We start from the raw sequence: 14951 nt of genomic DNA on the forward strand, positions 1-14951 counted from the left end.
CACCTAAAATGTGTCTAAATGACACTAAATCTTGTCTGAATTTAGAAGCTATGCATGGTCAGCTCTTGGTTTGTACTTGGATGGGAGATTGCCATGTAATAGCAGGTGATGTAGGCTGTATTTCAGAGAAGAGAACTGACATAACCATGTGTTGACATAACCATGGCCCTGATTGTTTCCTTTCCGGAGTTCCCCTGTTTTCAGAGTGTTGTTCTTTATTTACTGTCCTGATTTTAGAGTTTTTTAACACTGGTAGCCAGATTTTGTTCATTTCCATGCTTTCCTCCTTTCTGTTGAAATTGTCCACATGCTTGTGGATTTCAATAGCTTCTCAGTGTAGTCTGACATGGTGGTTGTTAGAGTGGTTGTTAGGGACAGCTAACACCTACCAACAAAGGATTCCCTCAGGCAGGAAGCAGCCAGGCTTTGAAGCTGAAAGGCTATTCAATGCCAATCAAGCTGGCCAATTGCAACATTCGCACTTTCCTCCAACAGACAAGAGTTCTTTCTCCCACCCTGGACATTCCACAGATATATAAAACCCACTTGCCTAGTTTCAAAAAGGTTTCACAACCTCAGAGGATGTCTGCCATAGATGTGGGCGAAAAGTCAGGAGAGAATGTTTCTGGAACATGGCCATACAGCCCGGAAAACTCTCAGCAACCCAGTGACATAACCATCTCTGAGTATTCCTTGCCTAAGAAAACATTGTGAAATTCATGGGGTCATAATAAGATGACAGGCAATTTAATGGCACATGTACACATAGTGGCACTAAGAAAAGGATGTTTCTCTCTCTCTCCAACCTGTTTTTTTTCTGAAATAACCTCTCAGAATATGCTCTTTGTTCTAAAAAATATGGGCATGATGCAGGTAACCTGTATGCACTTTATTGATTGGTCTTGATATTATGAACTTTCATATGACCGCCCTCATTTTATCCATCAGTGGTGATGCTTGTTTTACTACCTCACTTTCATATAGTAATGATGGTAGTATGCTGTATTTTAATTGCAATTGAATTATTTAATTTTATTTGATTGTTGTGTTGACACTGTTTTCAGTTATTGATACTTGTTTTAACTTGTTATGTTTTGTTTCTGTTTTGGGCTTGGCCCCATGCTAGCTGCCCCGAGTCCCTTCGGGGTGATGGTGGCGGGATAGAAAAATAAATTATTATTATTATTATTATTATTAATAATAATAATAATAATTTCCCCACAGACTGAACAGTTAATAGCAGCTATCAGGATGACCTAGAGATGGAAAATGACATTGTGGAGTGAAATATTGAATTATTCTCCCTGCTGCTACTTTGATAATTTGCACTGCTGTTTTAATGTTGTACATGATTTGGTTTAAAGTGTTTGTAGAGGATTCTGAGCTGATTCAAGAGCTCATTTTGCACTGAATGTCTAGGTTTAGATGTAGCTCAAGTAACTTTTGCTTGATATCTGTCCATCTCCAGTTCTGGACATAACAATAAACACATCATATAGTAGTCTCAGTGGAAGTACATAGTTTGGTTCTGCTAAACTCAGGCAAGTGTTTGTTTCTGTCCAAAATTTATACATTTTTGGACATAAATGGAAATGGAAGGCAAGGTCAACTTGAGGAGCTGGAGCAGCAGCCCATGGCTGCTCATGCAACCAAAAGTTCCTGCTCCCTTGTGCTCTCCTGCCACCTGATGCGATGACTTCAAATATTAATGGAATGCTAATTGTGACTCCTTGACCTGCAGACTCTCCCCTGCTAGCATTTACCATACAATACAGTCCCTGACTGCCTCTCTAGACCTGTTGGGTTCACCAGTTCTTCCTTTTGAGCAATATTTACTGGTTAGTTGTGAAATTTTGATCTGCTTAAGGACGGGATCTAATCAGAACCGTATTTGTCCACCTTCTCACTTCTCTTCCACGTGGGTCACCTCAAGGACAGGAGATATGTAATAGGTATGTATCTCTGTGAATAATTCCGTAATTTATGCTGTCATTTCTGCTCACTGGAGTCTGACAGGCCTCCTGCTGGTGATGGTTGGGGCTAGCACTGGTTTTGGTGTTTCTGCAGTTGGGATTACGTAAATAAAATTTTGCCCGTCACTTTCCAGAATATCAATTGATATCAATTGTGGTGAGCAACTTCTAGATTCCTTTTGTGAAATAGAGTCTCCCAGAGAGTGTCAGGAAACATGTTACTATATTTTTGGCTAAAATGCTGCTTGCTTTAATAGATTCATAGATGAGGTATAAATATAAGAAACACTTATTTGTATTCTTTGGGACTCTGCTTGATTTGGGTTGCTGTGAGTTTTCCGGGCTGTATGGCCATGTTCCAGAAGCATTCTCTGCTGACGTTTCACCCACATCTATGGCAGGCATCCTCAGAGGTTATGAGGTCAGACCTCAAAACCTCTGAGGGTGCCTGCCATAGATGTGGGCGAAACATCAGGAGAGAATGCTTAAGGAACACAGCCATACAGCCCGGAAAACTCACAGTAACCCAGTGGTTCTGGTCACGAAAGCCTTCAACTTTGCTAAGGGAAAAAGAAAATATTGTTACAAATATTGAGCTTTTGGTAACTTGTCAGTATGTTCTGTTTGATCAATTGTTGAACGATGGATGATTGATTGTTACATTGGTTGACAGTTGTGATTATTCAATTGGTTGACAGAAACCATGTCAATGCCAAGACTTCTAGGACAAGCAGCAGTACACCTGTTCTTGGCCATGCATTTAAGAGTCAAGGTACAGAAACAGCCAACATGCAATGTATAGCTATGCAAGTAATCCTCAACATAGCTCTTAAAGGATAGTCATACAAGGTAAAAATCCACTGATATCTAGACATGGAACTGGTCCACAGAGACAGAGAACACAGTGTCCAGGCAAAAAATAAGAAAGGGGGGGAAAACAGATCAGAAGCCCAGTATCAGAATTCTAGGGTTTTTCTTGTGTCAAAAGCGACTTGAAAAACTGCAAGTTGCTTCTGGTGTGAGAGAAATGGCCATCTGCAAGGATGTTGCCTATGTGCCACCGGAGGCTCCAGGATTCTAGGTGGTTTGCTTAGATATGAATAGAAATGTTGCTAAATGTAAACATGGGGTTGGGCCATAAAGCAGATATATATTTCTATTTACCATTATAAACTGTGATATTAAATATTTTGTACTTTTGTATCACGCTATGTTATTTAACCCCACCACCCCAACACCATGTTTCTCCTCTTTCCATTGCTAACATTGTTCTTTTCCAGTGTTTTTCACCATCTGTGTACGGTGAATAGCTTCATTTGACTGCACAGAAATAAAAGCAGAGAGTTCCACTTGTTAGCCTGTAAACTTGAATTTGCTCTCTCCATCTGTTCAGCACTTGAAGTCCTGCTTCAGAGGTGCATTAGCTGGATCCCACAAGTGGGTCTTACTGGTAATAGCACCCAAAGTATGGCACTCCCTCGCCATAGATCAGTGGTTCTCAACCTCTGGGTCCCCGGGTGTTTTGGCCTACAACTCCCAGAAATCCCAGCCAGTTTACCAGATGTTAGGATTTCTGGGAGTTGAAGGCCAAAACATCTGGGGACCCAGAGGTTGAGAACCACTGTCGTAGAGGGTTGCACAGTCAACAACTATCCTTTTCACTCTTTCTTCAGAGTATTAGGAGAGCAGAAAGTAATGCTTTTGTCTCCTTTTACCTCCTGTGCTGTCAATGCATTTTAAAACTGACTCAGTTGTTTAATTCTTACATCTTATTAATTTAAAGTTAAAGTTCAAGTATTACGATATATTTACTTTTACTTTAGTATTTTATTGCATTTTTGTGTGTGTTTAATCTTGGGGGAAGCAATAGGCAAGATAGGAATGTTCAGCATCAATAACTGCACCAAACAAACAGATCAGATGAATGTGAGAATAAGTATATCTTCTAGTTGTTTAAAGGTTTCACTAAAGACCATGTTTTTCACTGCTTCTTCTGAAAGTAGACACATTTTCAACCTTAAATGTGGAAAATGACTTGTATTTTCTTATGCTGCTACGGTTGTTGTCTGTATCCCAATAGGCAGACCAGCAAAGTGGTTTTAGGAATCAAGAGGCCAAAGGAAGATCAGCAGAGAAGGAAGCTAAGGCCAAAGAAAGATCAATAGAGAAAACCAATAAACAACACAAAGTGGCAGTTGGACAAGAGTTTCGGCAGGTATTGAGGTTTGGCAAGTGGCAACATAATAATTGCACTTTAAAAAAAATTACTAGTTATTATGTGTAACATTCTCATTATTTAACCTGCTATGGATTTTTTGCTTAGAGTTTGACCTCACTACTCCCATGAGGAAAGATGGTTTCACATTAAATTTAGAAGTAGAAAATATAAACCACAAATACTTTTCTGTAATACTGTACTAGATGATTCTGGCAGAAAAGGAAGATATTAAAACTGCCAGTCATATTTTCAAACCAGCTTCCAGATGTCTTGGGAATTGATGTGTTGCTATTTATGCATGAGTTCTTGCCTCTAATGGGTTTGGTATTTAATCAGAGAAATAAGAAAATGTCTTTAAAAAAACTACAGAGAATAAATGCTGCATTTCTTGAACCTTCTAAAGTCCTTGTATGTGTTTTACACCCAGCAGGCAATGAGACCGCTTCAGTCAAATATAAGCTCTACTACATCAAACATGCAGAAAGAAGTTAACACCCATCTTCAGAAAGTATCTGGTTAGTAAAGATGTTTCCATCAGCTTTTCTTGCTAAACTAAAATGCTAGACAGAATTAAGTGAAGAACATCCCCAATAATTCGGACCTTCATTGGTCTGCATAATTAAAGCAATGGTATTCCCCATAGTAACCTATGGATGCGAGAGCTGGAACATAAGGAAGGCTGAGCAAAGAAAGATAGACGCTTTTGAACTGGAGGAAGATCCTGAGAGTGCCTTGGACCGCAAGAAAATCCAACCAGTCCATACTCCAGGAAATAATGCTTCACTGCTTACTGGAGGGAAGGATATTAGAGGCAAAGTTGAAGTACTTTGGCCACATAATGAGAAGACAGGAAAGCTTGGAGATGACAATTATGCTGGGGAAAATGGAAGGAAGAAGGAAGAGGGGCCAACAAGGGCAAGGTGGATGGATATTATCCTTGAAGTGAATGACTTGACCTTGAAGGAGCTGGGGGTGGCCATGACCAACAGGGAGCTCTGGCATGGGCTGGTCATGAAGAGTCGGAAGCAACTGAATGAATAAACAACAACAACATCCCCAATAAATAACAGGCCTTTTCAAATCTTCAGTGAATATGTAGACAGAACAGGGTTGATTTTTTTATGCACACCCACAGCTTACATAATAAGGTCCTGATTTTATGGAAAGAGTCAGTGCATATGTATGTGGGGTGTAAATTTCTCCAGTCTTCTTGAAGCCCACATGCAGGGTTGATTGGAGAGTTGAGGTGACATAGCCACATGCAGCTATGTTTGTATGCCTGTGAATGAGTGTATATGTGTGTGTGTGTGTGTTTAATAACACACACATACACACACACGCATTCTCATTCACATGCATCGGAGGAGGGAAACTTCAGAGCCCAATTTCTGATTTTGACTTTAAGATCTCTCGAGGACAACAGCAACTAATCAGAGAGATGATGGGAAAATAACACAGGGCAATCAAATAACCAAATAACACACGGGCAAACAGATGACTGATATATGAAATATGTTCTGTATCTCAAAAACTGGAGCTCATTGGGGGAACTGGTGCCATTTTTGGAATCAGCAAGTCAAATATACCCAGAAATAGGGCTAACATTTCGGGCACCAATGAAATGAAACTTTATTTATAGCTCGCCCTATCTCCCCGAAGGGACTCAGGGCGGCTCACAACAAAATATGCAATGGCAAACACTCAGTGCCAACAGTAATACACAAACAAATCAATAAACAAATCAGGATCAGCTCAGTAAATTATAAATCAACATAAATAAATAAGACGTAAAATAAGTCCACATAATTACTAACATAATAAATCCTTAAAATATCATTTAAAATCTTTAAAATTGGGCTAAAATTGTTGGGGGTGGGTGGGAGATTGAAAACAACAACTTAACAGGGTGCTAGCAGCTAGGTAATGTGCAAATAGATGTGTTGGCCAGTGTAATAATCCAGTCTGATAATGGTCCATCTAGAACACCACCATAATCTACAGAAGAACATAATCAGTTCACAGCTGCTCTCTCTCTCTTTCCATCAGCTTGTATATATTGGACAATGCTCGTCTCTTTTGCTCCTTGGGCAAAGGATAGCCTTTAAAGTGAGGTAGTTTTGTTTCTGTAAAAGAAAAGCGTTACACATAGCTATTTTAAATTTTTTAAAAATCAACAGTTTGGAAGGTCTTATCAACACATCTTTCCATTGCATGTGTGTTCATGTTATTTTATGCCTGCATGTGTGTTACTGTTTTCAAGAACTTGGACTATTTGTAAGGCTAAGAAGGAACAGGGTACACCAAAGTTGAAAAACAACAAAAACATCAATTACTTTTCCATAGTTTAAGAAAAAAAATAGTTGTGTTTTCTATCTCTACCCATGTCCTTTTTTGGAAAACCCAATAAAACACTATTCTGTCTTTCTTCCAGCTTCAAAGATGGTAAAACCTGCTGAGACCAATAAACCACTGACAGCTGAGCTGAAGATAAATAAATCTCTGCAGAAGGCGAGGATTACAACATTGTTTTCAAATTCTGTATGTTGAATACTGGTCTCCAATGGCTTCTCATCTCTTCTGTATTCCTTTCCCCTTCTTACATTCTCTGGGCTGTATTTTGCTTACACTTTTCCTGCCAAGCCCTGCTACTTACTTAACCTACCTTCAAACTCCGTCTTTTAGAAGACATCAAACTATCCACATGGGGGAACATATATCATAACATTGTAAGAATAGGTCATTATATATTTTTAGCTATCTGTTCTACTTTAGAGTGTGGAAAAAAGGACAAATCCAGCTGTTCTCTATGCAGAATGAGAAGGCTGAGCCGCCGAGTGATGTGGTACCAAGGAACCTCCTTTCAATGCTGGATGAGTTGGGAACCTCAGACATTGATGCGCTGGTGCCTACTCATGATGACCGGGGTTCTTCTATCCCAGAGTGGAAACGGCAGGTGATGGTGCGGAAATTGCAGGCCCAGCTGGCATCTGAAGAAGGGATGGATAGGAAGGTACAGTACATTGAATTAACTGATGAAGAGGTATCACTTGATTCTCTTCCGGGGAGGTATCTAGAACCAAACTCCACTGGATACCAAGGCCCCAATGTACTTCTGTGCAGTAAATCGCTTGTGTGAAGCAACCTCTTGCTTGTTTGTGGCTATTTCAGTCATGCTGTTGCAACCAGGGCTGAAACTGCTACATGACTGTTGGGCACTAATTAACACACAAGTACATTTCATGTGGAAACCAATCTATCAATTGCCTATCTGGATAGTAAAGATTAAATTACTAACTTATCTTAAATAGTGGGTTGCTGTGAGTTTTCCGGGCTGTATGGCCATGTTCCAGAAGCATTCTCTCCTGACATTTCACCCACATCTATAGCAGGCATCCTCAGAGGTTGTGGGGTATGTTGGAAACTAGGCAAGTGGGGTTTATATATCTGTGGAAGGTCCAGGGTGGGAGAAAGAACCCCTGTCTGTTGGAGGCAAGTGTAGATGTTGCAATTAACCACCTTGATTAGCATTGAAAGCATGTGGACAATTTCAACAGAAACCATGATAATGATCAACATCTGGCTACCATTATTTAAAAAACTCTAAAATCAGGACAGTAAATAAAGAACAACACTCTGAAAACAGGGTAATTCCAGACATGAAACAATCAGGACCAGCTAACATTTCCCAACAAAGGATTGCCCTGGGCAGAAAGGAGCCAGACTTTGAAGCTGCAAGGCTTTTCAATGCTAATCAAGGTGATTAATTGCAATACTCACACTTGCCTCTAACAGACAATAGTTATTTCTCCCACCCTGGACCTTCCACGGATATATAAACACCCCTTGTCTAGTTTCCAATATACCTCACAACCAGGACCATAGCCAGAAAAAAAATGGGGGGGGGGGGGGTGTTGTTGAAACTTTTTTAGCAAATCATGAAGAGTAGTTCCATAACACAAATTAATTTAGAACTCAAGCTCCATCAATAAACTTCAGTGGACACTCGAGATAGATAAACTTCAGTGGACGCTCATGGGGATTTAGTGAATCAGTTAAAATTCATGAATAAACCAGGTTTTTTTAACCTGGAAATTTTCAAGGGGGCTTTGAACCACTACCCCCCCCCCCCCCTTGGCTACAGCCCTGTTCACAACCTCTGAGGATGCCTGCCATAGATGTGGACGATACGTCAGGAGAGAATGCTTCTGGAACATGGCCATACAGCCTAGAAAACTAACAGCAACCTAGTGATTCTGGCTATGAAAGCCTTCAACAGCACATTATCTTAAATAATTTTCTCTCCAGTTTTGTTAGATTCCACCCGTCCTTAGAGAAGGAGAAGCTGTTTAATTATTTTCCACATATATATCTAAAGGATCCAACAGGGGAGTTAAAGCAGGGGAGATGTGTGATTCCTGCTTCTGTAAATTGCACCTGATGATGCCAATGACAGGCTGGCTTCAGGGGCCTGAAGTATTTTGTGTGTGTGTATGGATAGAACTGGTTACATGATTCTGTGTAGTTTCCTGCTTTCTTTCTCTCCATCCAGGACAAAGGAAGCTGTGCACTGGGGATGGATGACTGGCAGTACTCCCAGGTTCATAATGCCATTCTGGGCCCCTTTGGGGAGCTGCTCACCGAGGATGACCTGCTGTACTTGGAGAAGCAGATTGAGCAACTGCAGGTGAAGAAGAAATGCCAGGAATACGAGAGTGAGCTGGGACGCCTGACAGAGGAGCTGCAGGCAGTTCTTCCTGTTCCAATTGTCAGCATCTCAGTCAATAGTCAATTTCTGCAGCAGGATTCTGAGAAGAACAGCCATGAGTTCCCTGCCTGGTGCAGTCATGTGTCTGGTGTAGTCAAAAGCATGTCCATGTTGCTGACAGGCATCAATGGTATGAAGAAAGAGGAAGAGAATGAGAGGGCTGTTATCAAGCCAAGCAAAAAAGGAAGTTTTTCAGGAGGCATGGTCAAAAGGGAGATCCTGGAGTGTGGTGTGTCTGTAAAGGACCTGAGATGTAACTTTGAAAAACAAAATATTATTGGGCCTCGAGAGCTAAAGACCATATCCTGGCAGCATGGAACGGGGAGTGAATCAACTTCCCCAATGTTTTCGGGTATTTGCAAGAGCAAGAGGCAACTGGTTTGTGAGGAACATGAGATTGGAGACCTGGAGAATACCAGTGACTCCGGCATCAGCTGTGAGGAAACCTCATCCGAAGCTTACAGCTCTCGTATCTCAACTGCAGAGGCTAACACACTCCGAAAAGAGCGTATTGTTCTGCTTTTTCTAAGCCATTGGAAGAAATCGGCTTACACACCTTCCTTGAAACTCCTAGCTAGGAAGACTGCAGATACCAAACAACCTGGAAAGGTAGGACTAATGGATGTGATGACAGAAGTCAAAAAGCAGCAGACTCCCATGCAGAAGCTTCCAATGGAAATGAGCAGACTTGGGCATTTAGTTCAACAGAGATGCACTATCAAGAACCTGATCAGTCGCTGGAAGGATATTATCTCTCTTGTACCATCCCGTCAGATCAGGCGCCTCAATCACCAGCACACAATATATTCTCCAGAGCAATTTCTGCCATATGTCAATGGCAAACCCATAAATTACAACAGCTTAACTCTCGATCTCTTCATGCTTGGCTATTTCCACATCCTGGAGCTGGATCTCTCTGCGGAAGAGCGGAAGGCAAGACATCTTCTTTGCTTTGAAGTGTTTGACCACTTGGGCAGCCATCCGTGGGATACCGTGCGTGCTTTCCATAAAGCAGTGATTAATGAGATTGCTGCAGGCAAACGAAGCTGGAAAGATAATTTCGAAGATATTAAGATCAGATTCTTTGGAAACAGCGAGGCCTCTGCTAAGAATCCGGGACTCACCAAATCATCGGCAGAAAGAGTATCCAAAATAAGAGTCCCAAACTTGGCCGTTAAGCAGGAAGAATGTATCCCAGAAACATATTGTGAACTAGGCCACTTTAGCAATGATGACATCTGTAGATACATTGACAGGAGTTTTGCTTTCTGGAAAGAAAAAGAAGCAGAAATCTTTAGCTTTGAACGATCAGACTCTTAACACTAGCAACGTTTATTTGTGGATAGGAGTGAAATACAGAATGTACTACTGAGAAGTCTGCTTGAGGCAATATGGAATATAGCATGGACTAAGGAGACATAACTTGCTTGTTTTGTGATTTGCCATTTGCTAGATTTGTGAGCTAAGTCAGACTTTGAAAATGTTGCTTTTTTGTACCACATTTCTAAGAAACTCCTAATAGCAGGTTGGCAGTGGGACTCTGGTAGCTGTAATCTGAAAAAGCTCTGCTACTAAGTTATGGTGGCAACCTCTTAATTGCAGAGCAGCGGCTGGAGAAGGGAAGGAAATATTTAATCCTTCCAGTGAAATTTATTTAAATCCCTTATTCTTCCTCAAAAAGCCAGAACAGTTTCTAGCCAATTGCTTTGCCCCTCCTCCATAAGACCCCCGAGACTGAATCTTGAAAACTTGGATTTGGAACTCTATAGTGGGTAATTATGAAGGAATAACAACAACAACAACAACAACAACAACAACTTTAGTCTTGTATCCCGCTACCATCTCCCCGAAGGGACTCGGGACGGCTATACACGGCACAAAGTGCCAAAAACAGAACATAAAATTAAACACCATTTAAAAATACATTTGAAAAACATATAGACATATTAAACAACAACTTAAAACTCAATTAAAACAGTACTGATCAACCTGTGGCAGTAAGCTACCTGTTAACATTGCCTGGCTGTAAAACGATCGGACAGGGAGTGGGATAAGTACAAAGCCGGCAAATGAGGCATAGGAGACCTGCCCCTCCCTTAATACCATTATTACCCCTGGCGGGAAGGAGGATTGTCAGGACCTCATTATACATGCGTGCAGTGCGATTAGTTGACCTCTAAATAGGAGATGAATAGCCATGTGTGATATTAGGGTTTTTCTCTTTCATGTTTGTTGTTCTTAACTATTATGTTCTGACAATGGATAGAGTTGGACACTGGGGAATTGTCAGGTGTGTACTGAAAAGTAGTAATCTGACCCTGCCTGGAAGTTAAATTTACATATTTAAATAATTTTGAGCCTTACAGTTCACAAACTGCAAAGATTTCAGTTTCCTAGGCTCTTCTCAATATGTATCATGAAACAATTTATATGGGTGCTTCTACTGTGTGGCAGTTTTCATGCAGATACTTTTCTACAATGCTTTCAAAGAGTCCGTTACATTTACCTGGCCACCTTTTCAATGAGTCATTCAATTATTATTTATTTATTGACTATATTTATAGTATATTTATATTTATAGGTTGAGCTGCTGAACTTGCTGACTGAAAGGTCAGCGGTTTGAATCTGGGGAGCGGGGTCAGCTCCCACTATAGCTCCAGCTTCTACCAACTTAGCAGATCCAAAACATGCAAATGTGAGTAGATCAATAGGTACCACTCCTGTGGGAAGGTAACAGCGCTCCATGCAGTCATGCCGGTCACATGACCTTGGAGGTGTCTACGGACAATGCTGGCTCTTCGGCTTAAAAATGGAGATGAGCACCAACCCCCAGAGTCGGATACAACTAGACTTAATGTCAGGGGAAAACGTGTACCTTTATCTACTATATTTATATCCCACTCTTCTAACCCCAAAGGACTCAAGGTGGCTTACACATAGGCAACAATTCAATGCCTTAAAAACAATGTACAATTAAATAAACATTAAAATTAAAATACATTGAAGCATTTAAAAACATTACAGTCACTATTAAAGCCACTATTAAAAAGTGTTTGTTAGAAGTTTCTGTTTTCATTATAATGCATCAATAATGTGATCCAACCAAAATATGTTAACAAATATTTCTCTTTTACTACTTGTCTTCAAAATCTATACTAGTCTGTACACTTCATGAACTAAACAACTGAATATAAATATTTCATTTTGTTTTTAAAAACATTTGCTTTCTTTTTTAAATTATTTAATGTTGTTTCTCTCTGTACGAGCAAGAAGTCTTATCTTGAAAAAAATGCTAAAGGAACCAGTTGTGTTGTTTTCTTTTCATTTAACAAATGAAATGAAATGTCTATGGTCAAAAAGGGGGTCAATCTGTTGCATGTTGTTGTAAAAGTGAATAGGACAGAAGGATTGCCCCATTCCAATGCTATTTTAGCAGAACAAAGGATGGCTAGGCCCCTTCTACACTACTATATAAAATTCTGATGATCTCTCTTGAACTGGATTATATAGCAGTGTAGACTCATAATGTAGTTCAAAGCAGATAATGTGGATTATATGGCAGTATAGAATGGGCCTTAGTCTCTTTACCACTGCTTCTGGTCATTTTTAGTAGCACTTATCTACATGTCCTTCACCCAACCCTCAATATTCTTTTTCTATCCCAGTCTACAAGAGAAATACAGATCAGTAAGAAAACCTATAAGATGAGGTCCAATACTTTTGCAATACATTTCTCTTTGTTATTGAGTGCTGTCAAATCAACTTTACCTCAATATGATTCTATGAACGAGAGATATCACGTCATTCACTGCATCTCTGGAGAATAAGTTTAACTTGCCCCTTGGCTATGTAAACCCAGATCTTGGGCAAGTCACTTTCTCTCAGCTGCAGAGGAAGGCATAGAAAAGCCTCTGAACAAAACTTACACCCCGTCAAAAAAAACAAAACCCTGTCATAGGGTCACAAGTTGGAAACGATTTGAAGACATATAACAAAAAATGAGTTAGGTCTTCTCAGAATATGTCCAATGGATGCCACTGTCACTTTGGCCATCTTGGCTTCCATAGAGAAATATGGTTTGATTTACTTTAGGACCCATTTATATGTTCTTTTGGCAGTCCAAGATATTCGCAGAACTGTCCTCCAGCATCACATTTCAAAAGAGCTTCCAATCAGCATTCTTGTTGTCCAGCTTTTATAACCTTACATAGGAATTGAAAATGCCATGGCATGGACAATCCCAATGTTACGACCATACAAGGAAACATTTGGATTATTGGATCTTTAGTCCATCTGGGAGGAAATTTGGTTTAGGAAAAGACAACTTTAACATAACTTTAAAAATAAAATTAAAATGTGCTTTCATATAAACAGTGACATTCTGTCTGAATTCCTGGTAAGAACAAATGTCTTAGATAAAATTAAAGACAACATAACTAATTAATTCAATTTAGAATGCCAACAGTAATTAATTATTATCCTAAATTCTAAGATGTAATATTATTAAGCTAATTTGCAGACCAATTTTCCAAACACTGCCAGTCTTATCCGTGCGTACATGTCAGAGAAACTCAAGGGTATGTTTTTAATGAATCCATAAGGAAAATGGAGACAAATCTCAGGATGCTGAAAAGATGGTGTTCGTTTGCAAAGTGCTCAGTGTGTTTCACTCTGTGAAGGCTTTCTTCAGGAGGCCATTTCAAATCAAATTTACAGAAGCTTTGAGCTATCAGTCTTTTTAGCAAATGCACAATATTTTTCCAACAGTCTGCGATACCTTTAATTGACAGTAATCTATGTCATCAGATCATGATTTTTATAGTCATCAGTGATTATGAAATTCTGTACAAGGACGAGTCTAATAGTCTGCGCTTGTCAGGCTGTGAGTTACCTTGAGAAGCATAGGCGACTCCTTCTGCTTGCCTAATGCCACATCACTGCCAATGGAAAACGATACCCTCGCAACCCCTCTGTGACTGCTTCATGAGTTTATTTGTGGACATTCCTGAGGAAGGAGTGAGGTGTTACATAGGGATCCCAGTGCCAAATTCTTGATATAAGTAGCTAGCTGGACTATATTTAGAAAATAATAGTGAAAAGTGCAGACAGATTTGCAGGAAAGAAGAGCAAGTGCTTGTTTGAATCATTACTGAATGACTAGGATGAGGCTGTTGTCCCTGCATTTTTTATAGTTGCCAGAAAGTTTTGTGCTGATCATTTTCTGTCTGACTGGGAATTTTTGGGTCCCAACTTCCAGCATTCATTACCATTGAATATACTGGCCAGGGAGCTGCAGTCCAGCAACATCTGGAGAGACACCATATTTCCAGGTGTCTCTCCAGATTATTCGTTCATTATCTCCCATCCATACTTCCAAGACTGGACTTTTGTTAGAGAATTGCTGCAACCTTTTCAGTTTTTCCTGAGTTGAACAAGGCCATTGCCTGGATTATAAAGTGCCTGCGCAAGTGAAGCAAACTCTGGTAAATTATTGTAGATTATATTGCTCATTCTCTGGCGTAGCAGAAAACAGACTTGTTCCATTTTCAGGATGTCATCCTTTCAGATATGGCTATTAGGGTTGTGCATTTGGGGTAAACCTTGACCTGTTTTGTGTCCCAGCTTTAGGTGGGGGCCCCAATCCATTTTTAGGAGCCTCCTAAAATGGGGGTGGGAAAATACCTGTTTTCTGTTTGGGGCTCCAAAAGATCAATTTTCTATCGGACCATTGGGGGAGGGGGGCTTCCCACACAGGCTTCTTACCTGCTGTTTCTTCTACTCAAGAGGATGCGCTTGGCTGCAGGTACTGACAGGTGCGCACAATTTCCGGGCCTATCTGGCCTGCATGCTGCACCACACTCGCACTCTCCTTGGAAAAAAAAAGTGTATGTGTGGTGTGGTGTGCAGGTGCGTCTGCGGTGCCTGCATTCAAGCACCTCTTTAAGAGGAACTCAGCTGCAGGTACTGGGCCTGCACGCCACACCATACCACAAAT

General features: G+C 40.4%; 1 protein-coding gene across 2 annotated transcripts in view; it reads left to right on the top strand.

Moving 5' to 3' along the window:
* Positions 1 to 12257, top strand: part of espnl (espin like) — a 36003-nt gene extending 23746 nt beyond the window's left edge. Inside the window, exons 6-10 of one of the 2 annotated variants that reach the window (XM_062976430.1) lie at positions 4054 to 4188; positions 4619 to 4706; positions 6623 to 6729; positions 7004 to 7201; positions 8741 to 12257. In XM_062976430.1, the coding sequence (XP_062832500.1) occupies positions 4054 to 4188; positions 4619 to 4706; positions 6623 to 6729; positions 7004 to 7201; positions 8741 to 10276 (2064 nt within the window). In that variant the 3' untranslated portion in view covers positions 10277 to 12257. The remainder of the gene's footprint in view (positions 1 to 4053; positions 4189 to 4618; positions 4707 to 6622; positions 6730 to 7003; positions 7202 to 8740) is intronic. The other variant, XM_062976429.1, reaches the window with a different exon arrangement.
* The last annotated feature ends 2694 nt before the right edge of the window (positions 12258 to 14951 follow it).

This window comes from Anolis carolinensis, chromosome 3 (genome assembly GCF_035594765.1).
Source record: "Anolis carolinensis isolate JA03-04 chromosome 3, rAnoCar3.1.pri, whole genome shotgun sequence".
NCBI lineage: Eukaryota > Metazoa > Chordata > Lepidosauria > Squamata > Dactyloidae > Anolis > Anolis carolinensis.